The 23,959-nt window shown below is 38.9% G+C and overlaps 1 protein-coding gene across 3 annotated transcripts in view; it reads left to right on the forward strand.

Moving 5' to 3' along the window:
• The first annotated feature begins 950 nt into the window (after window positions 1-950).
• Window positions 951-23,959, forward strand: part of LOC140246225 (mitochondrial 10-formyltetrahydrofolate dehydrogenase-like) — a 647,794-nt gene continuing 624,785 nt past the window's right edge. For 2 of the 3 annotated variants that reach the window (XR_011902451.1, XM_072325676.1), the window contains exons 1-3: window positions 6,813-7,083; window positions 13,539-13,680; window positions 19,416-19,650. Coding sequence is in view for 2 of the 3 variants with exons in the window: in XM_072325676.1 (XP_072181777.1) it covers window positions 7,018-7,083; window positions 13,539-13,680; window positions 19,416-19,650 (443 nt within the window). In the remaining variant the exon portion in view is untranslated. Of the gene's footprint in view, window positions 969-6,812; window positions 7,084-13,538; window positions 13,681-19,415; window positions 19,651-23,959 lie in introns of those variants that run through there. The other variant, XM_072325677.1, reaches the window with a different exon arrangement.

The raw sequence follows: 23,959 nt of genomic DNA on the forward strand, positions 1-23,959 counted from the left end.
CAAGCGCCCCCCACCCACCCCCCACCCGACCCCCCCCCCCCCATTCCACCGGCCCTGAAATGATGAAACTGTTGTCATTTTACAGTATCCAGTAGAAATTTCTATAGCTACAGCAGTCTGGCCGTTAAATGCAAGTGTGTTGTGCATAAAATTTAGATCCAACTTCCAAAAGTAAAAGTACCCTGCCATTAAAGCAATTCCCCCTTCCTGCAACAGTCGCCTACTACTTGTCTTGGGCCAGATTGTGTACAACAATGTCAATTTTCTGTGTCAAATGGTACTCAAAGTCAAACTAGCAAAGCACACTATCATGGGATGTGAAAGGATTAAGACTCTGCAAACTTTGATAGGAGAGATAGCTTGCTAACCCCAGGGCGCTCCTTGTACACAGTTATACTGCTAATGGTGCTATAGCTACGCGTTTATGGGGCTGGTAGCATGCAGTTTTAGGCCTAGGCACACACACACACACACACGTTCACACACGTGTAAAAGTATACACACACACACACACACACGCACGCACGCACACACACACACACACACACACACACAAATGCACAGTCACTCGCAGTGTGAAAGCATGGCTCTCTGGTTTAAAACAGTTTATTCAATATTGGCTTAAGACGACGGATAGTGAACATTAAACAAAAGAGAGGCGCAATCAGCTGCAAGATCTCCGTCTCCATTTAAAATTACACGTACGGGGTCACAGCTAGCTACACCATACCACCACACTAGCAGCAGGTGCCTGGAGCTGGAGGGCCAGGGGCAAGAGCAGGGTCTACACTATTATCAAACCTATACAACTTGTAACGCGTCCGCAGGGTCGCTATAAAGTGGCGCAGCTGAGCCGTAGCCCGGTGCACGAGCAAAGCACATTCTGCTACTCTTTTATTCCATCAACCAAAGAGTAAGAGTATCGTTAGGCCTTCCTCTTTGCCGGATATTCTACCTAAGAATTAGTAGTAAGTACCGTATTAAATTAGGCCATTAAATTAAATGTAGAAAATCTACCTACCTCTTTTAACCGTTAGACACAAACTCGTGGCGTATTTCCCGGGGGCGCTCCCTTTCAAAGTATACAATGGACGACGTGGGTAAACCTAACGTTACTCGGTCAAAGATCGTACACTCCATACGATCTTTGGTAAAACCACTTACGATCTTTGGTAAAAAAACGTTCGGGCTGGTCGCAGTTTTGACAGATCACGACGAAAGATCGCGCTCGGCTTCCTCGCGCTCGCTCTGCGTCTACTTGGTCGTTGCAGCACGCGGGGCACGGAGGCGCAGGCGATCGCCTGCGCCTCCGGTCGTTGGGAGTAGGACCTTTAACAGCCTACAATACAGGTACGAGGTAGGTACGTGTATAATCATTCCGCGGAGACTACGTCTGGCTTCACGGAGGCTCTGATACCCTATGTAAAAAAGGAAAAAGATGAAAAAAAAAGTAAAACTCATCCGGACGGACGGATTTTTCTGTCTATAGACTAGTCGCAGTTATAGAGATCTACTACCTAGGCATACACAGCTACAGCCACAGGTTGTGTATGATGCCTGTCCGGTAATCAGGAGGTCGTAGGTTCGAATCCTGCTCGAGTACGTAGGCCTACGCCCTTGTTTGTTTGTTTTTTTTTTGTTTGTTTTTTCAGTCATATGGGCCAATGGCTAATACTAAAACACTGATCAATTCAGTGCTTATATACGTCGATGTAGGGCAGTTTGTCAATCAGTTGCAAAGGTTGTGTATGTATTCAAGGAATGTCGTCTACATATATGTACTACCGAACTTTGACTTCACTAGTAACGTTACACTGTACGTAGTACCGTGGAGTAGCATAACTGCAACCAGGGGGGTGTTTCACAAAGCCGTTCTTAAAGTTAAGGACTTAAGTGCGACTGGTGATCAATTCTTGTGCTGCCGAATTAATGAGATTCTGGTAAGTACAGCACACAAGACCTGATCACCCCCCAGCCCCATATGGCCCAACGCATAGCTGCGTGTACAAGGAGCGCCCTGGGGCTAGTCGTGGAGTATTAAATTTGCCCGTTTTGGCTATTAGATAGGTTGTTTTATTGCAGATTCGGTGAGTGGAAGAGTTACATTCAGAGGACAGAATTTTAGTACCTGGGTACAGTGTACGTGTGGAACAAGATCCTTGACCCCTTCCCTTGCTTGGCCTTGCCCCGCCCATCCTGTAGATCAGGGGTGGATCCACATGAATTCCAGAATGGGGGGGGGGAACAAAATAAAAAGAAAAACAATTAAGGGGACGCATGTGCCACCTTTCTTTTCTTTACTTTTTTTCCTTTTATTTAGCAAAAAATAAAGGGGCGCACTCCCAGCCCAGTGCGCCACCCCCAATCCGTCACTGCAGATGTCTGGGGGAGGACGACAGTATACTGTGTACAAGGTGCACTCTGGGGTTAGGGGAGGAGGAGTTTGAGAGAAATAGACTCACTAGGTAGGCCTATAGCCAAGCTGTTGTGAGGATCTAGGGTAGGATATATGACTTAATTAAGAAATAATCGTAGCTTCTTGAATTAACATTAATATTGCACCAGTACCAGCATGTGAATCATAAGTGGAGCAGAGTCTGAGACGGGTTGCTGCAGGGATATCATGTGGCGTAGGCCTATGAGTCACCTGATAATCGGTGATATAAAAAAAAAAAAAAAATGTTGAAGAAGAGTTTCTACTTAATTTTCTGTAGCGTTGCATGGCTTGGTTGTGTGACACATGCAATTAGGAGACAGTCGTTTAGCCCTGCCCTCACTCTTGTTATGAATATAATGCCTGATCTGAACTTATACAGCTGTACATGCATATCTGTACTTTATTAAACAGACAGTTTTTTGTTTGTTTTACTGTAAAAATGGATATTTTCGCACAACTAATTTTTCGCTCTTGGCCAGGTAAAAAAGAGTTTCGCGTGTTTTTTGATTCCGAGGAATGAAGACACCAAGTACAGGAACATATGGCAAGCGAAAATATTTGTGTGCTTTTATTTTCACGCTAGTTTCTGGTTGCGTGAAATGCGCAAAAATTTCAACGCCGTGAAAATTTCTACTTTTACAGTACAAGGTGTATTTCTACTTTTACAGTAGTTGTTTGGTTGCACCTGAAAATGTTTGGCTGCAATAACACAAATACATCCGTGCTATTAAATATATATAGACAGTGCACTCCCGTTATAACGAACACGGTTATAACAAAATTCCAGTTACAATGCAGTCAAATTTCAGGCTGCAACACTGTCCACTCTATGTATTTTTATTGTTTATTTGTTCAGTTATAACAAAATTTCGATACAACAAAAGAAAAGTGCGGGTCCCGAGCACTTTGTTCTGACAGGAGTCCACTGTATATATGTGGTGCTACCACAGCCATCAGGGGTACTGCAATGCTGGTACCATAATGCCACTGTTGGTACAACTACAACTACAAGATTGACTTTGGTCTACCGGGTAGATTCTTTGCAGTTCATGAAACAAATACTGGGTAGTGAAATACCTTGTTGTGTGACTGCACCCAATGTTGTGTAATTAGTACCTAACTGATTTGCAAATATTGGAATTATTGGAGAATGCAATGGTTCCACCACAGAGCTCTGAGAATACAAAATTGTGATTGGCACAGAACATCATTTAGAGTCTCCTATACGCACAATTTGTAGTTGTGAGATAAAAAAGACAGAACCGATTATTTTCAAGAATATGAATCGGGGGAAGAGTGCTGTTCATGTAAAAAAAGAATGGATTTGACAGAAGACAATATGAAGTAGAGGTTTCTTAAAGGTAGACAGTATTTGCCAATATGGAGGTATTTCATATCAGATTGAACATTCAGCTTTATCAATATGTGAAGTGACATAATCAATTCTATTGATTGATGACTGGAAGAAAGGAAAGCATGATGAGTGGATTTACAACAGTGTTTACCTGTGAAAAGCAGTTCTACCCATTGTGAAGATAATTTTGCAAGAAACTCTTCTGACTTCCTGTGACAGATGTTTGAAGTGAAAGCAAAATAAATTAAACAGTCAGAACATCTGAGATTTACAATAAATGGTAAGGCTATCATTTTTTAACCAGAACCAGTGCACATATATTTGTAATACAGATCAGGATACAGATCAGGCATAAAAAGAAACCAACATATTGGTCCCAATGGGTATTTGCAATGCAGAGTATAAAGTGTAAGAGCTATGTAGATCATGATTTTCCTCTCTTTGCAAGAATCGTTTGTTTGTTAGTTAGTTTGTCCATGTGCAAAATAACTCAAAAAGTAGGGAACGGATTTTGATGAAATTTGCAGGAAAGGTTTAGAATGATACAAGTAACAGATGATTAAATTTTGGGTGTGATCCGAGAATTTTAGGGGACTTTATGAAGGGTTTTTTATATTTTGGCAGGTAGGGTCAATGACAATGACAGTGACAATTTTTTTTTTTTCTTATGTCACCTAACGTCAGGGTATTGAAGAAAATTCAAACAAACATCGTGACAGATAAAATCAGTTAATTAATACATTAATACATTGTAAATTACCATATAAACCTGAACTTGAAAGTTCAGGCTGCGCGTATTTGAGGTTTGCATGCGCGCACTAAAGTGCGTGCTCTAGTTTCTGCTAGGGCGAGGCGCACCATGTAGCTGAGGGTTTATGACGTAACAAAGGCTTCTATATTGGGAAATCGGGCGACTTTCAGCACACAATGCCAAAAGTATGTATGGGTGGAAATCACTGATATCTCTGTGGAAGAACAGGATCAGTGGTGGAAATGAGCTGCATGCTTGGCGGAGGTCTGCGCTCTCAGAGTGCTTCTCTAGTTTATACCTTGAATATGTGGGAACAGAGAACAGAAGAGAACAGAGAATTAGACCTTTTTTCGCACTTCCCAGGTAGAAAATATAAAATTACATGTAAATAAAATTCACACGTTTTCTGTTACACACTGTATTAGAATGAGTATAGTTTGTATTCACAACGAGGTATCACACACTTTGGCACATGACTGTATTCATGACCCTATTACTTATGTGTTACTTCATGTAACACATAAAGTATAGTAATGTCATGCTGTGTAAACATCTCTTGATCTGTCGTCGAATTAAATGAAGGACTTCATTAATTTTCAGGTTAAGGTACATGTAGTTGTTAAAGCAATCACACTTTGCTGTTTTGTGCATTACTCAAAACATTTGAATTGATTTGAATTTAATTTAATTTAATTTAATATTTTATTGTCCACAATGGGAATGTGGAAATGTGCCTTCCACCAGCGTTACATGGTACAAGAGATACAAACAGATAGCAATTGTTCAAAGAACGACATATGCATGACAAATTACAAATAGCATAAAACAAAAATGTTTTGCAAAGATTGTTGCAGAAAATAGAAATGATAACCATTATATTCATAATACATCTTACATATATCTCATTTGAATTAATGGTTTAATTCAATAATGTAATAATTATGAATAATTATCATCATTTTACACTTTAAGAGTAAAAGTTAGATACTACTGTATGAGCTTGCACTCAATCAATATTGCATGAAATATTAGATGGGACTTGACAAACTGTATATTGTAATTAATTCTTACAAGTTTCTACCAATGCCAAAATGTCTTAATATTATTCAATCAGCAGTAACTGTGTTTCATTCAACCAAGGAGCTAGTGGTATCCATGATTCAACAACAGAGTGCACTCCTGTTAAAACAAAACTTGTAACAGTGTTAAAAATATTTGAAAAAATCAGGTCACAAAGATATAATGTAGGCCCAATTTGTATCTTTATACTTTATTATTTGGTCATAATGACTTTTCTTTACAAAAGAAAACTGACATTCCAAAGGACCTGGTTATGATAGGAGTCGCCTTTATCACATTTCATTAGGCTATGAATAGTAGGCCTAAATCATTGGTACAGTGTATTGCGATTCTTACATCAAGTCTTTTTTTTTTTTTTTTTAGCAGGTACTTTTTTAGTTTTGCTGTGTAATTGTTATCATACTCGTAGAAAAACTCATAGCAAAATCACTAACCCATGGAGATTCCACGTACCATCTAATCCACTGTGCCATCGAACTATTGTCGGGATTGCGCAATCACATGACGACGTATAAAAATAGTGTAAACACAGTGCATATGCAACTGAGAAATTACCGACTACCGCGACGTCAGCGGACCACTGGCCACAGTGCAGTCACATACACAGCGCAAGGCAGCAAATACTAGTAATGCAGTCATAATCGAGTTTGGAAAAGCAAAATATAAGAACAGCTGACAGCCGAAATTTAAAAGTGCTTTATTTACATATCCTACATTATGTAGGGTACACACCTCCAGATTATTCCACTAGCTTGTAGAGGGGAACCCTTCGCACATTTTATAATTATTCGTAGGTCTATGTACATTTTTTTTTCATATGGTATATTTTTGTCTTTATTTTAACGGATTATTTTTTTAATCAGATCTAGTACCAGTTTAAGCGTGACAAATGTACGTTTTATGCTCAAATCACAAAAGAACCAATGTGGAATCAGCTTGCAGCATGTCGTACACCCACAATGTTACAATGTTTGGGTCGCTACGAACTAAACGGGTACGGATCGACCCCCTTAGTACCCACGTCGCGTGCGCGTCCGCCAGTATCTTTGTGTGGTGTATCCACCATAAAACTAGTGTACATGTATCACATACAATACGTATTCGCATTGCGCAGGGCTTGATATCGCGGGGGCCGAGCGGTGCGAGAGCGTGGACGTGGAAGTCAGCTGCTGTGTTGCGTCGCTTAAAAATACCAGTAACGTTACCGGGAAGCTGCCGGCCGAGCCCATGGTCAATCTTGGAATTTTCCATTATTGCTGGCGCACTCTGAGACCAGCTGGCCATACACAGGGATACCCTTTGTTGATGTGCACTTTATCATTTTGTACCAGATAAATTCATCTGCTTCCACGGTTTTGCGAAGGATTTTTTACTACGACGCAGCAAAGTGTAAAGATGCTGTCTGCTAGCAGACTAACGGGCATAACTAGCAGGTTTATGAGACATTATTCAACGTCGAAGGTATGCTCGATTGTGTTTGCGTTAGCGTTAGCATGGTTAGTAAGTGCACTGTTTTCTCTACGGCGCTTATAGGCCTACCGTAGTATTTTTCACACGTGTATCAATCATACCTGGATGGAAGGACGCATGTGTGGATGAAGGCTGCCCTTTGGCTTTGGCAAAAACGAAATAAATTTATTTAGCGATGATATGATGATTATCAAAGTGTTTAATTTAGATGACTTTTTTTGAGGCCAGAGGGTTTGATCGGGTTAATAGTAGGCATGGTGTATTGGTGAATAAGGTTAGGGGCTGTGCAGAAGTTAGAGAAAAGCCTAACGGGCTAACAATTCTTACAGTTAAGATATTATTTAGAGTAAGTACCTAGATCTAGATCTAGAACCTGTGGTCTATCCCCCTAAAATCCAGAATTGCCCATAGTTTAGACTTTGTTGTCGATAAATTGCCCACAGTAATGCTAGTATGAGTCATTCTTTGCTAAGTGTAAAATTATATTTCTGTGTGCCTCCATTTAAAGCAGAATACTGAAAGAAAAGCTAATATTGTTGGATTATATAATTTTTACCCATTTCAAGCTTAGAGCATGATACACACAGCGGCCTTTAATTCATCCATTGAGAAAATTGCGTTTTGGAGAACAGCTGCTTAGAAGAATTGTATTCTGAATCATGTTCAATCAAAGATCCGTGGTTATTTTGGGGGCGTGTCCATGACGTCATGGGGTGAAGGGCAAACCCAGAACGGAGTATCACACAACACAACAGCCTGAGCTTTAAGATCCCGATGAGAGCGAGATGTTGAGGCTCGTACCCCGAAATCCCAAGACACTTTTTGTCAGAATGTCACAAAAAAATGAAATAAAATTGTTTTCGACGGCCAGCGCATGCGCACACAGACATCTTATCCAGTCGATGGATTTGAAATTTGTGAGCATGTGATGTGTGCGCATGCGCTGACCGTCAATTCAGTGTATAGCTCTCCCAGGTTCCTCTCGACCGAGTCACATTAAGTCATCAATTCAAACAGAAAAGGACTATTGCATATTGGCAGAACCAAACGTTGCACGAACCCCATTGTCAATAATACTTCAACTTCACTGGTAAGTCTTCAAATTGAAGAAATTTTTCGATTTTAAGTTGATATCTCTCCGTGATACTACCCTGTCATGATCCCGAATGCTACAGTCCGCAGCCCCATTACGCTATGCATATGGGGCTGCTGGTCGCAGTTAGTATGGTAGCTAGCTAGCTAGCGCACTACCTATGCACGCGAGCGAAAAAGGTAGCTAGCATGCAATGCATGCTATAAAACGTAGCCTGCGGCCCCGCGCAGCCCGAACACGATAACAATGGGTCAATGAGATGAAAAAACATTTTTAGACCTTTTTTTTTTATTTTTTCTTTAGCTTAAAATGGATAATTTTGGGTTTAAAACCGTTCACAAATTTGCAGAAGATGAAATTTGTGAAAAAAAAATAAACTTGAAAGAGCAAAAAATAAATAAATAAAAAACCCGACCCGAAATTCCCGTGATTTTCGGTCGGTCGCGAAGGGCAATCAAAGCAATTTTTTTTTTTTTTTCGGCCTTATCGAAAAACAAACTTTCAAAACTTTATATTTTTATATGCAAATACCAGGTATCTACAACAACTTGTATAATACAATTCATGCATTATGCGCGCGCGCGTGCGGCGCTCGAGACTTTGCGCGATTCCCTTGACCCCATGACGTCATCAGTAAAGCCTCGAAATTTACGCTGTGACCTAGATTCCAGGGGGGTGACAGGTGTAAATCTTCAATATCCTCTAACTCCACTTCAAAAAGGCCATTTTAAACGATGTAAACGACAAATTGTTCTATGTGTCCCACTCTTTGAATTCATATATAATATCTTCAGTATTCCCCTTTAAAGGTAATCTACCAAAATAAAAGGTCATTTCATTACTTTCTGTTCTGTTTACAATGACTTAAATACATTCATGATCGATCATGTATTGATGTAGGTCTAGATCTATACTAAAAAAAGAAGTGAATTGTTTATCCTGACCTAGATCTTATTATTTTTATATTCTTGTATCCATACCACTGAAAACCCCATGGCCATGTCCCAGTGATACTACAGATATCGTTATGTCGCATTTCAAGATGGAAGCATGTTGAACCGTTTTTAATTACTTTTTATTTCATTTCAGAGCATACTAAATAATAGCATAAGATATACCATATCAAACAATTCAAGAAAAAAAAATGAAATAATTCAATTTTGTCATTTTGCGTCATGTCCGTCACGATCATTTAGGGCGCCATTAACGAAAAATGTCGGGTACCCTAAGTATTAATTTTAGTGCTACTTGACAGTTACATGCTGAAGTTGAAGAACTCCACTGGTTTTCCCCCAATTTTGATAAAAGTTATAATTTTTTTGAAATTTGTGACAAAAGCCAGGTCATACCTTTATTCAGCGCAGGTAAAGTGATTTTTAATAGGAAGATGGTATAAGGCCATAGTAGATGGCAATGCATGTTAAATTTACATATTGTATATATGCATGAGCCCCTTCCTGCGGACGTTCCTATAGATTCTTGCATACGAAGCCACGCCTAAAACTTTCACTGTGACCAATTGATTGTTGCAAGGGGTATCTTCAAGGCAGTATCCCCACACCAAGACTTGGAGCTAGCGAAAAACTAACCACTGGGAGTTGTCATGAGATTTTTGTCTGAAATTAGTATGGGGTCTGTTGACGGCATGGATTTCCAGATGTGTAAGAATGTGTGAACATTGGTTGTGCCTTGGCTACATTTGAGGTTGAATGTTTGTTTTGGTTAAAATGGACATTGATAATTTTTGTTTTGCTTTTCAATTCAGTTTCAATTCAGAAAAATTATTTTGACAATAGTATACAATTGCAAGAGGTGATACAATGTATGTGCTAACCAGCAAATATGTAATATATTTTTTAAGGTCTTTTACTTTTGCGAATTTCAAAAGTTGGATGCTATGCGAGAATTTTACAACCCTCAAAAATATCAACTCTGATCCAGACGTGAGTGCGACATACATGTATGTATACGTATACTTAGTATGCAGCACATACTGTAAAAGCCTGGTCACACTGCCCAAAAGTCGCGTAAACGCATGAATCACGCAAGAAATTTGGTTGTGCGTGCTTTTCTGTCGAGAATTTTCGCTGATTTATGCAATGAAAATCACAGATGAATTGCGCAAGAACTACGGAAAGATCACGCAAAAATCACTAACCACGCACTTTCAGCGCATAGGCACGCAAAGGCCCCAAATAGGGCGAATATTCATGGTTGTGCATGACGACTGAGTTCCAAGAGAAACCACGCATAATGTGCACATTATCACCAATGAACTGCGTATGATACGCGCATGAACGCGATAGCAGCAACATTTTTGCGAACGATCACTGTCCATGCATATTTCACGCTTTGTTCATGTAAGAACTACACAAACTACGCAAAAATTATGTAGAATAGCGCAATACTGCGTAACTTTTACGCGAAGCCGAGTTTTGAGCTGCTTCAAAACCTGGAATCGCGTAAAGCGCCGATCCGGCGCACATGGGCAGACAACTACGAAGGTTCCACATCAGATAAACCCATGAAATGCAGAAATCGCACATGTATCGCGTAAGGCTCGAATTTCTTACGTGATTCGTGCATTTACGCGACTTTTGGGCAGTGTGACAGGGCCCTTCACAAGGTGTATGATAGTATACAAATAATGAACGAACTTGTGAGTGCAATGGACAGAATATTTCATGAGGTGAAAGATGAAATGATTCATTCAACGAAGCACAGTCGAGTTGAATGGATCAATAATTTCATCTTTAACTGAACGAAATTTTCTGTCGATTGCATGAATGGAAAACACCAATTATTTGTTTTATATAACACCTAAAATAGATCCTTGTCATTTGATGTTTGAAGAATTTAGAAATAAGAGAGAAAGTGTGGGATCTGAGAAGGACAGAGTGCTCACTGAGCACTTTGTGCTGTCGCATACTGTAAAACATGATTTATTCGTGGCATGAAATTTTCGCGAATTGCCACTGGCATGCAATGCATACAGAGTAAACAATTACTTTCGCGAATCTTCTTTGCGAAATTAAAATGCACGCGAACGTTCCTCGTTTTACAGTACACACTTCAAACACAAGGGTTTTACATGCATGCGTAGTGTGCTGGGCTCTCCGCGTGCGTGCAATGGAGCAAATCACATGGATCCAAGATTACATGGTAAATGGAGCCACAATTGCATGAATGATGACTTAGTGGGACAAATGATCAATAGTAAACGACCAATCAAATGACAGGGATCTATCAATGTGTTATATAGTACAGTTTAGTATAGGAACAAATGTGTAGACATGCACTGTAAGTCCTGGTGCACCGACTGAATGAATGGATATATGCACATTTTTAATTTTTTTTTTAATTCATATATCAGTGTATTGCTGTACCTACAGTACATGGAAACAAATTTAATCACTCATTAAGTTGTCAGCAAACTCTTATTCCACTAAAACGAGGCTTCCTAAATCTATATTTTTGTTTAACTTTTTAAAAATCAAAATCAACTTATAAAACAGATAAAGTTCTCTTTTCAATGGTCTGAAATCAAATTTCAAAGCTGAGCACAATAAAACTGCTAGCAAGTAAAGATTACGGTACAGAAACTTCTCTAAAAATCAATGGTATGAGGCCTAAGTACCCCAAATTAGCCAATTTTCTTAGTTGATGACACATTATTTTCTTGGAAAAACAGAGGGCTGGATTTCCTCTAAACTTCACAGAAATGATAATAATAATGATAGAGAGACTCTAATAAAGCGCTCATTCTACCTAAAAAGACACTCATGGCACTGTAGAACAGACTCTGAGTACATATATATGTATCACGTTTCAACAGTGTATCACAGAAGATAACAATAAACAAGCAATATACATATACAGATGAACAATTGTCAATTTGAATTAAAAAGGAAGGTTCTTTTTAAATCATCAATAGAAGATGCTTGTCGAAGAGATTTTGGCAGGCTATTCCAAAGTTTTGGGCCCATGTATGCTCGATTCGAGGTACCTGTAGTTTTTGCGAGTCAAAATGTTTTTATAAAGGGGATTATAGTTACCGGTAGTTCAAATGGGGTTGGTGCCCCCATTCATGGGCCTGCAGCACTCCAGAATCTCAAGCTATTTCAAATAGCTTGTACTTCAGGTGGAGTGTCATGAAGACAAAATGCTTGGCTTGGATGACCACTAGACCAACAGATCTCTTGTTTCTATATATATTATCTACAGTTAAACTGGCATAAGTCGATCTTCTCGGGACTGAGCAAAACACATCGACTTAGGCGAGTTTCGACTTGTGTGTAAGTCGAAAAAAATCGACTTAACAACAGTCACACCACACGTACATTATGTACATGTATGTTGTCTACTCTGGAGCCGAGAGCTGGAGAGGTGTGCCGCAGCACGGGTCGCCCGGCAGGGCCGCGGCTAACTTTGCATGGACAGTGCATTAGCATTGGCACAGGTCCGATTACTGTACTTCACACCCTTTTTAAACCTTGGGGAAGTGAATATGAACGATATTTGAGCAGTGATTGATTCCAGTTTACCATACCGTGGCTTGAAATGCGTGTAGAGGTGTACTTCTGATTTACTTCTGATTTACCCGTGCCCGTAACTTTCCCCCTACTTTCCGCTTTGAAAACTCGGCAGCTTCATCCATCCACTGCACAGCGCAGACTGCAAACATACACAGACTATACACAGCCCAGTCGCTGTACGCACAACTATACACAGCCCAGTCGCTGTACGTACGTAGCGCGACAGGGCTGTACCAGCGGACCTCCAAACACGAAGAGCGTTCAACAATCGCATGCGATCGCTTTGAATTTTGATACTTTTAGATCATTTTTTTTTTGTCACCTGTCTGGTCGGGCTAGTTCTTATGTAAACAAAAACGGGCGTCTCGTGATTTTGACAGTGATTTATTGCACAATAAAATCTTATTCGACTTAGGCACAGTGAATTTAATGGTTTTTCGATGAAAGTGTTCTTGGAATTTCATCGACTTAGGCGAGTATTCGACTTAAAAAATTCGACTTGTGAGTGAATTGTTACACGTAAGTCAATGGGGAAAAATCGGGACTTTTTAAAATCGACTTACGCGATTATTCGACATATGCGATGTCGACTTAGGGGAGTTTAACTGTATTTACATTTACAAGGGATCCTTGTAATATGGTGTAAGTTTAATAAACATGCATGAAATGGGTTACATAGCATGCTTCTATTTAAAAATTTGAGAATAGTCGAGGTCTCTCAATGTGTATAACTGATCACAGTGAAAATCAGCCTGTCTGTGGGGAAAGCACATTGTGGAAACTAACAGTTGCTCTCTTCCAATCTGTTTTAAATGCAGATTCTCCAAGACAAGATGAAGATTGCCATCATTGGTCAGAGCCAGTTTGGTGAAGAAGTGTACAAACTCCTTCGCAAGGATGGCCATGAAATTGTTGGTGTTTTTACAATTCCTGATGTCAAAGGAAGGCCTGACCCACTTGGTGAGCTTGTTATTAGGTGATCCGAGTATCCTCTCGGATCACCTTCTGTATCTGTACTGATTCTTTCTTCTTCTTTGTTTCTTTATTTCTCCTCAAAAGTTGTGCAGAGGTTAGCTCAGAAAGTCCTCTGCCTATCAATTTCAAAATCATACCATGTATGTATCATGTCACAAAGATGACAGATCTAATGTATCAGAGTGATCAGTCGACCGTGACGTCACGATGACGTCATTATATGAAAACACATTTTCATTCATATCTCATTAATGGAATGCAAATTTTCAATGAAATTTACGTCACATATATTTCAAGTCAAGCGCATTCTACTGATATTATCAAAATTCATATTTATTATTAAAACGTGCGCGTACGCGCGCGTTGAAATATTTGTATGCTCCAATCGAGCTCAAAATCTTTTTGCACACGTTTCAGACCATTTGGAGCATTTTTTGAAAAATTGAAAAAATCGGACGGACGCGTACGCGCGCGCACATATACGCACGCACAGCTCATATGCAATAGACATTTCCCGTTTTTTTACACGGATCAGATGCCTGAAATGTCAAGGAATATTTCTACCAAGTTTCAAGTCAATCCGACTCAATATGACGTCATACGGGCCCGTCAAAGTTGAAATTCCTCGCGCGCGTCAATGGCGATATACAGTGCAACTATGAAAAAAAAACGCCAATTTTAAATCCGATTTTACTCGTCAGGATGGACGGTGACCCCCCATTTTCTTTACATATTCTGAAAGCTGATGAGTTGTACATGTCATTTCATGAGCTGGCTATGCTGACAAAATGATTAAAAGATATCAAATTTCTTAATAAAGTAAAAAAAGTAAATTTTCAAAATGACGTCATCAAATTTCAAGTTTACTCGAGCGTATCTCACTTATCCTTCGCCAATTTTCACCCAGATTTCAATATGTTGTAGCTTATGAACTGTTCTTTCATAAATGTTATTACACAATTTTGATTAGATGACGACATCATCTCGAAAAAATGGATTGAATGTAACCTTGTCAAAATTGACCAGTTTACGTGTAATCTCTATGGGAGTGCAATTTTTATGGAAATGAAAATTGACATGACTATCTTTATCGAGCACTAGCTCACTTATGCTTCGGTGAATTTCTCTAAGATTTTAATATGTTGTAGCTGAGACGTAGGGCTATCGTAAGTGTGCCCTTTGTTTTTTCATACGTTGTCGGGATCACGTGAAAAAACTTGGTTGAAATTAAAGCTTATCTTCGATGTACTGAAATATTTCTTTCTTTCTCCAACTTTCTGTGCAATAACTCAAGAAAAACATACCCTATCACCACCATATTTTGCATATGTTTAGTTCATGTCACGAACATTATTTCACGAAATAACAACTACTTGATCAGACGCCATCTTGGGTATGTAAATTAGGGTCAAAGGTCATAAATGTTTCATCCTGTATCTTAGTAAATATATGTCCTATCTTTCTCATATTTTGCACACGTTAAGAACATGTTACAAGGATCATTTCACAAAATAACCACTAATTGCTCGGATGCCATCTTGGTTGTGCAAAATGGGGTCAAAGGTCATATGTACTTCTTTCTCAATCTTCGCTATTACGTGTTATCTCTATGGGAGGGAGTTTTTCTAGATGTGAAAATTGACATGACTATCTTTATCAAGCACTATCTCATGCTTCAGTGAATTTCTCCTAGATTTTAATATGTTGTAGCTGAAACTTTGTGCTATCATATAAGTGCCCTTTGTTTTTCACACGATGTCGATATCACGTCAAAATACCTGGTTGAAATTAAAGCTCATCAACGATGTATTGAAATATTTCTTTCTTTGCGCAACTTTCTTTGCAAAAACTCAAGAAAAACATGCTCTATCACCACCATATTTTGCACATGTTTAGTTCATGTCACCTACATTATTTCATAAAATAATGACTTCTTGATCAGACGCCATCTTGGGTATGTAAATAAGGGTCAAAGGTCATAACTGTTTCATCTTGTATCTTGGTGAATACCTGTCCTATCTTTCCCATATTGTGCACACTTATAGACGATGTCGCAAGAATCATTTCACAAATTAACCACTTTTTCCTCAGGTGCCATTTTGGGAGTGTAAAGGTGGGTCAAAGTTCGTATGTATTTGTTGCTGTATCTTCGTTATCTAGTGTATACAGAATTTAGTACCAAGGATGGCAGATATGACTCCCTTTTCTAAATGAGAATCCAGACATCACACGGCCAATGTCTCTAAACACAGATGAAACCTGTATGGTCATGCGTATTGCGATCAGGACTCGAATCACTGAAAAAAAAAAATCGGATCACCTTAATTTGTCAGTAATGACAAATTACAATCTCTAGTCTTCTTTATTTCTGGACAAAATTTGTGCAGAGGTTAGCTCAGAAAGTGCACTGCCTCTCAATGTCAAACTTATACCATATATGTATCATGTCGCAAAGACGACAGCGCAAGTAAAATAATAGTGATCAGTCGACCGTGACGTCACTATGACGTCATAATATGAAAACACATTTTCATTCATATCTCATTATTGGAATGGAATTTTTCAATGAAATTTACGTCACATATATTTCAAGTCAAGCGCATTCTACTCATATTATCAAAATTCACATTTATTATTAAAAAGTGCGCGTACGCGCGCGTTGAAATATTTGTATGCTCAAATCGAGCTCAAATTTTTTTTGCACACGTTTCAGACCATTTGGAGCATTTTTTGAAAAATTGAAAAAATTGGACGGACGCGTACGCGTGCGCACATATACGCACGCACAGCTCATATGCAATATAAATTTCCCATTTTTTCACACGGATCGGATGCCTGAAATGTCAAGGAATGTTTCTACCAAGTTTCAAGTCAATCCGACTCAATATGACGTCATACGGGCCCGTCAAAGTTGAAATTCCGCGCGCGCGTCAATGGCGATATACAGTGCAACAATGCCAAAAAACCGCCAATTTTAAATCCGATTTTACTCGTCAGGATGGACGGTGACCCCCCATTTTCTTTACATATTTTGAAAGCTGATGAGTTGTACATATCATTTCATGGGTTGGCGATACTGAAAAAATGATTAAAAGATATCAAATTTCTTAATAAAGTAAAAAAAAAGTAAATTTTCAAAATGACGTCATCAAATTTCAAGTTCACTCGAGCGTATCTCACTTATCCTTTGCCAATTTTCACACAAATTTCAGTATGTTGTAGCTTATTAAATGCTTTTTCATTAATATAATAACAGCATTTTGATTGGATGACGGCATCACATCGTAAAAATGGATTCAAAGTAATCTTGTCAAATTTGACCAGTTTACGTGTTATCTCTATGGGAGTGCAGTTTTTCTGGAAATGAAAATTGACATGACTATCTTTATCGAGCACTATCTCACTTATGCTTCGGTGAATTCCTCCCAAATTTTAGTATGTTGTAGCTGAGACTTTGGGCTATCGTAAGTGTGCCCTTTGTTTTTTCATACGACGTCGGCATCACGTCAAAAAATGTGGTTGAAATTAAAGCTTATCTTCGATGTATTGAGATATTTCTTCCTTTCTGCAACTTTCTTTGCAATAACTCAAGAAAGACAGCCCCTATCACCCCCATATTTTGCACATGTTTAGTTCATGTTACGTACATTATTTAATAAAATAACAACTACTTGATCGGACACCATCTTGGGTTTGTAAATTAGGGTCAAAGGTCATAAATATTTCATCCTGTATCTTAATAAATACATGTCCTTTCTTTCCCATATTTTGCACACGTAAAGACCATGTTACAAGGATCATTTCACAAAATAACCACTTTTTGCTCAGATGCCATCTTGTCTGTGCAAAGTGGGGTCAAAGGTCATATGCACTTTTTTCTGTATCTTCGTTATGACGTGTTATCTCTATTGGAGGGAATTTTTCTAGATGTGAAAGTTGACATGATTGTCTTTATCGAGCACTAGCTCACTTACCATTCTGTGAATTTCTCCCAGATTTTAATATGTTGTAGCTGAGACTTTGCGCTATCAGAAATATGCCTTTTGTGTTTCATACGATGTCTGGATCATGCTAAAAAACTTGGTTGAAATTAAAGCTTATCTTCGATGTATTGAGATATTTCTTTCTTTCTGCAACTTTCTTTGCAATAACTCAAGAAAAACAGCCTCTATTACCCCCATATTTTGCACGTTTAGTTCATGTCACGTACATTATTTCATAAAATAACAACTACTTGATCGGACACCATCTTGGGTATGTAAATTAGGGTCAAAGGTCATAAATGTTTCATCCTGTATCTTGGTGAATACTTGTCCTATCTTTCCCATATTTTGCACACGCAAGGACCATTTTACAAGAATCATTTCACAAAATAACTACTTTTTGCTCAGATGCCATCTTTGGTGTGCAAAATGGGGTCAAAGGTCAAATATACTTCATTCTGTATCTTCGTTAGTGCATACGGAATTCGGTACCAAAGATGGCAGGTCTGACTCCCTTTTCTAAATGAGACTCCAAACATCACATGGCCAATGTCCTCTCAACACAGATGAAACCTGTATAGTCATGCCTATTGGGATCAGGACTCAAATCATTGATTTCCCAAGAGATCGGATCACCTAATTTGTCAGTGTTGACAAATTCCGAGTCTAGTTTTTTTTTTTCAGTATGGAGTGGGAAGTATTTATGTCGTGTATGGAAAACAAATTTTAAACTGCAAGGCAAATCTATAGTTCCTAATTTTTACAGGCCACCGACAGGTAATGGTTTGGAACTTTTTCTTCACATAATACAGCGTATGTTTTGCCTGTAGAGTAGGAGCCTGGAGTGCAATGTAATGATGTTGGATGTTCCAATTTTATTTCTTGTAAGCTTCTTTCTATTTTGTATGTTTTGTTAAAATCAAGAAGTGAACAAGATTAAAGGACAAGTTCACCTTCATAAACATAAGGATTGAGAGAATGCCGGAATATTAGTAGAACACATCAGTGAAAGTTTGAGGAAAATTGGACATCGATGCAAAAGTTATGAATTTTTAAAATTTTTGTGTTGGAACCGCTGGATGAGGAGACTACTAAGGCTCATGATGTCATATGAGTACAACAGTATAAAGAAAATGTAAAGAAAATTCAACATACTTTCACTTTTTTGGCATAATAAAAGAGCACTTGACTTGCCTCTTTGTAAAGGCAATGGGAATAATATTACCCATAACATAATGTCAGTTACGAGTCAAGGGAATGTGTACTCTTTTCAAAAGATGAAATTTTGTGAAATTCTCTTTACATTTTCCTTATATTGTTGTACGCATGTGACATCATACACTGCAGTAGTCTTCTCATCCAGCGGTGACTGCACAAAAAAATTCAAAAATTCATAACTTTTGAACAGATTGTCCAATTTTCCTCAAACTTTCAATGATGTGTTCTACTAATATTGCTACATTCTCTCAATCCTTATGTTAATGAGGGTGAACTTGTCCTTTAACATGTAATTGTAAGTAATTGGAACATACATGGCAAGAAAAAACAAAACAAAACGGTGAAATATAATGTTTATATTAGTAATGATTGTGGTTTGTTATTCCTCTACTTTCAGAGGAACAGCTACCAGTTCATGGAAGATGCATCAGGTGCATCGCAACATAACACCATCTCTGGCAAATTTAGTTTGTCTGTTCCTTGTTTACTTTTTTTTTTTTTCTTTCTCTCTTTTTCCAGCTGCAACAGCAGAGAGTGATGGAGCAAAAGTGTTCAAATTCCCTAGATGGAGAGTGAAAGGCCAACCAATTGCTGAAGTTGTTGATGCCTACAAAGAATGTGGCGCTGAGCTAAATGTGCTTCCATTTTGCAGCCAGTTCATACCCATGAATGTGATAGACAACCCAAAGCATGGGTCTATCATTTATCACCCCTCTCTCCTGCCTAGGCACAGAGGAGCATCTGCTATCAATTGGTAAGTTAACATCTAAATCATCTACGTTGTACTGAATTTCTTTCAGAGAAAACAATGCAATTTTTCTTATGTTTGGTTGTACGTTTGTTACAGCCTTTTTTAGCTCACCTGAGTCAAAGGCTCAAGTGAGCTATTGCGATCGCCCTTCGTCCGGCGTCCGTCGTGCGTAGTCCGTCGTGCGTGAACTTTTTACATTTTCATCTTCTTCTTGAAAACCCCAAGACCAATTTTCATCAAACTTGGCAGGTAGCATCCCTAGGGGGTTAGGAACTCAATTTGTTAAAATGGGCACCATGCCCCACCCAGGGGGCCCCCAGGGGGGCCCAAACCCCCCAAAATTAAAGGACAAGTTCACCTTCATTAACATAAGGATTGAGAGAATGCAACAACATTAGTAGAACACATCAGTGAAAGTTTGAGGAAAATTGGACAATCGATGCAAAAGTTATGAATTTCTAAAATTTTTGTGTTGGAACCGCTGGATGAGGAGACTGCTACAGCTTGTGAGTCATATGCGTACAACAGTATAAAGAAAATGTAAAGAAAATTCAACATATTTTCACTTTTTTCGCATAATAGAAGAGCACTTGACTTGCCTCTTTCTAAAGGCAGGGGGAATAATATTATCCGTAACATTTGTCGGTAACGAGTCGGGGGAATGTGTACTTTTCTCAAAAGATGAAATTTTGTGAAATTCTCTTTATATTTTCCTTATATTGTTGTACGCATGTGACATCTAAGTTATTCACACACTGCAGTAGTCTTCTCATCCAGCGGTGACTGCACAAAAACTTCAAAAATTCATAACTTTTGAACGGATTGTCCAATTTTCCTCAAACTTTCAATGATGTGTTCTACTAATATTGCTACATTCTCTCAATCCTTATGTTTATGAAGGTGAACTTGTCCTTTAAGGAATCTGTAAAAATCTTCTCTAGAACCAGAAGTGATAGAGCTAAGTTAATACTATGAGTTCGTACATTGATGACTGTAGTTTGTTCACGGCAGAATCAGGGGTGCCCCCCCCCCCCCCCCCTTGCGACCCAGGGGAGGGGGGTGGGGAGGGGTCCTAATAGGGGCTAAATTGTACATTTTCATCTTGTTCTTGAGAACCCCATGACCCATTTTCACCAAACTTGGCAGGTAGCATCCCTAGGGGGTTAGGATCTCATTTTGTTAAAATGGGCACCATGCCCCATCCAGGGGGCCCCCAGGGGGGCCCAAACCCCCCCCCCCAAAAAAAAAAAAATGAAGGAATCTTTAAAAAAATCTTCTCTAGAATCAGAAGTGATAGAGCTAAGATAATACTATGAGTGAGTACATTAATGTTTCAAGTTTCAAGTTTGTTCATAGCAGATCCAGGGGTGCCCCTCTTGGGGTGGGGGGGGGGGGGGGGGAGGGGGTTGGGAAGGTCCAAATGGGGGCCTGAATTGTACATTTTCATCTTCTTCCTGAAAACCTCATGATGGATTTTCGTTAAACTTTTCAGGTAGCATCCCTAGGGGGTCAGGATCTCAATTTATCAAAGTGGGCACCATGCCCTACCCAGTGGGCCCCAGGGGGCCCCAGTCCCCCCAAAATAAGGAATCTTAAAAAATTTGGGCCCTTATTGTACATTTTCATCTTCTACTTGAGAATGCCTGGTCAGATTTTAGTAGAGCTGTGAATAATTTAGATTAGTGACTGCGTGAAAGGTGAACTTGCGATACTCAGGTGAGCGCTAGACCCGCGGGTCTCTTGTTTTGTCATCTTCTCTTCTTTTCTTTTTTTATTTTTTTCGCAAGGACTTGCATATTGTCACCAAGAGTTGCCTGTTAAACCAATATCCTTTACTGCGTATCTTCTTCTCTGTCCCATTATGTTTGTTTTTTTTTTTGCAGTGTTGCAAGTACAGTCACCAAGCAAGTAAGGATGAGACGTAATATAGGAGCTTTAAAAAAAAAAAAGAAGTTTTTATTGTATATTAAGTGCAGTGAATGTCATAAAGTTGTATCACAATTGTCAGCAGAATGTGAAAGAAGTATAATTTTAAATCTCAACTCCCCTCCCCCACTCCCACCCCCCTCCAAAAAAAGAAAAAAAAAAGAAGAAGAAACACACAGATGTGGAGAAAACTTCGTCAGAAACAAAAATTGGATGTTCTTACAGTTTGTTGTTTGTTTGCTATTCTTTGTCTTGTCTTTTTGTTTGGGGTATTTGTAGCTTATCTGGGCCAAAGGCTCAGTTCAACCACTGCATACACCCGTGTCTATCCATCATTTATAAACTTTTTACATTAAACATTTAGTCAGGATATGATCACATTGGTAGGATCATTTTGAGGGAATGGATATAAGCACACATAGTTCAAGAAGTACAAATGGCCACCTCTGAGGCCCAGAAGCAGGATACCAAGGGCAGTCACGTCTGTCATGAAACAATAATATTCTACATATCAATGGAAGTACCTTTATGATTACCTCTAATACAGTATATGCCTAAAGATCTGATTTCAATGTGTTTTAGGCATGGGTTGCTCCCTGATGATTCCATTAATGACTTACAAGTGTTAAAAGTTTAGTGGTACAATGTAGTCACTTGTCTGGTTGTTTTTCTTGACTAGTTTTATCAAAACAAATTTCAAGAAATTTAAATGTTCATCAGCACGCCTGGTCCCCTGTTTTAAAGCAAATCAAAGTAGGATACTTTCACCATACGTGTACATCTCCAGTTGATTTCATGTTGAATGGTGTCTCATTGCAAAAACCTTTCTTATGTATAAGCAATAATGCTGAATCAGCCTATTTCACAAGTCCTGTAATGAGCCCTGCACATTGCAGAAGGTCACCATTATCACTGTTTGTATTAGGCAGTGTCTTTCAGTGAGATATTTGTGCGAGACAAGCAGTTTGATAACCAAATATTTACTGTGCTTACGTTGTATGCAGTGTAGGTAGAAAGATAATGCTAGACTCTAATTTGTATAGGGATATGCAGTATTTTTGAAGGGAGGGGGAAAAAAAACACCTAGGGTGGCCAAAGTTCAGATATTGTAGTTATAGTCTTCTGGCATGAAGATCTGAATACAAACTGTACCGTCCATTCAGACAAGAAATAACTTCAGCTCAGGGTCTTGTTTGTCATGCTCTTTTGGATTAGATTGTCATTTTTGTTAAGACCTATACCACATGTATGTAGTATTCTCCATCTTTTGATGATGTCATTGGATTTATGTTTTTTCAGGATTTTGACTTTAATGCCGTTTTTTCTTTGCTGAGTGGGAATAATATCACACTGTTTTGTTTGTTTGTTTGTTTGTTATTTACTATATGTGACATATAGTTCAGTATTACTAGAGCCAGGTCTCAACACTAGCGCATGCCTGGCGCAAGTAGAATTTCATGTCGGTCAAGAAAAACATAAAAATGGTCAAATTTACATGCAATTGGGCAAGCAAAATTTTGATTGTAAAATGAGAGGGAAAATTATGAAAATCTTCCCAAAGGCAAGCCAATTATGTTTAGAATTTGTTGGGTTTAAAATTTCAATATAATAAAAAAAAGGCATAGCATGTATGATTGCTGACAGGGCTAACTAATTAAAGCACCAAACACACCTCATACTCTTGTGTAGGAATGGATACAGTACTGGGCGGTTGTCTGCCTGGAGTAGCATAAGTTACAATGTACCTTTGATTTGAATATCATTATGAAATAGTTTTGGGTATTTTAGTATGAGTTGACAGAAATAAATACCTTGCTCAAGGATATTGAGAAAACATCATCACCACAGTCATGCAAGGGAACAGTTCCCTCCTCTTTAGCATTTCCCTTTAATGATCTAATACCCCCATTGCACAGAGATTTTTTCTCACCTGCCACTCATCAGAAGCAATGCTTGTTGCTTCCGCCCACCCACCGACGTGTATCGGATCGCAATCTCATAAATCCAACTTGGTTGGTCGACTATTGGGTGTGTGTCAGACATGTCATGCGGGATCCTCATCAAACGATCTTGCTTCATCGGATCACTGCCCAACATGTCTGACACTGACCTGATAGGCAACCAACACAAGTCGGATTCATCAGACTGCGATCCGATACTCTTCTGTGGATGGCCGGATGCGATAAACTTTGCTTCTTTGGTGTGTGTCTGTTAAAACGGTACCCTCTCTCTCTCTCTTGCAGTTTGTTGCCCCAAGGCAAGAAATTTTGTTCTCCGAACGTTGTCCTGACGTTGCGGGGTAAAGTGTATAGAGCTTATGACAAGACAGTGACATGGGCAATGTTGAGATTAGAGAAACACTGATAGCCTTTGTATTATAGTGCCA

Source organism: Diadema setosum, chromosome 2, assembly GCF_964275005.1.
Source record: "Diadema setosum chromosome 2, eeDiaSeto1, whole genome shotgun sequence".
NCBI classification, from domain to species: Eukaryota; Metazoa; Echinodermata; class Echinoidea; order Diadematoida; family Diadematidae; genus Diadema; species Diadema setosum.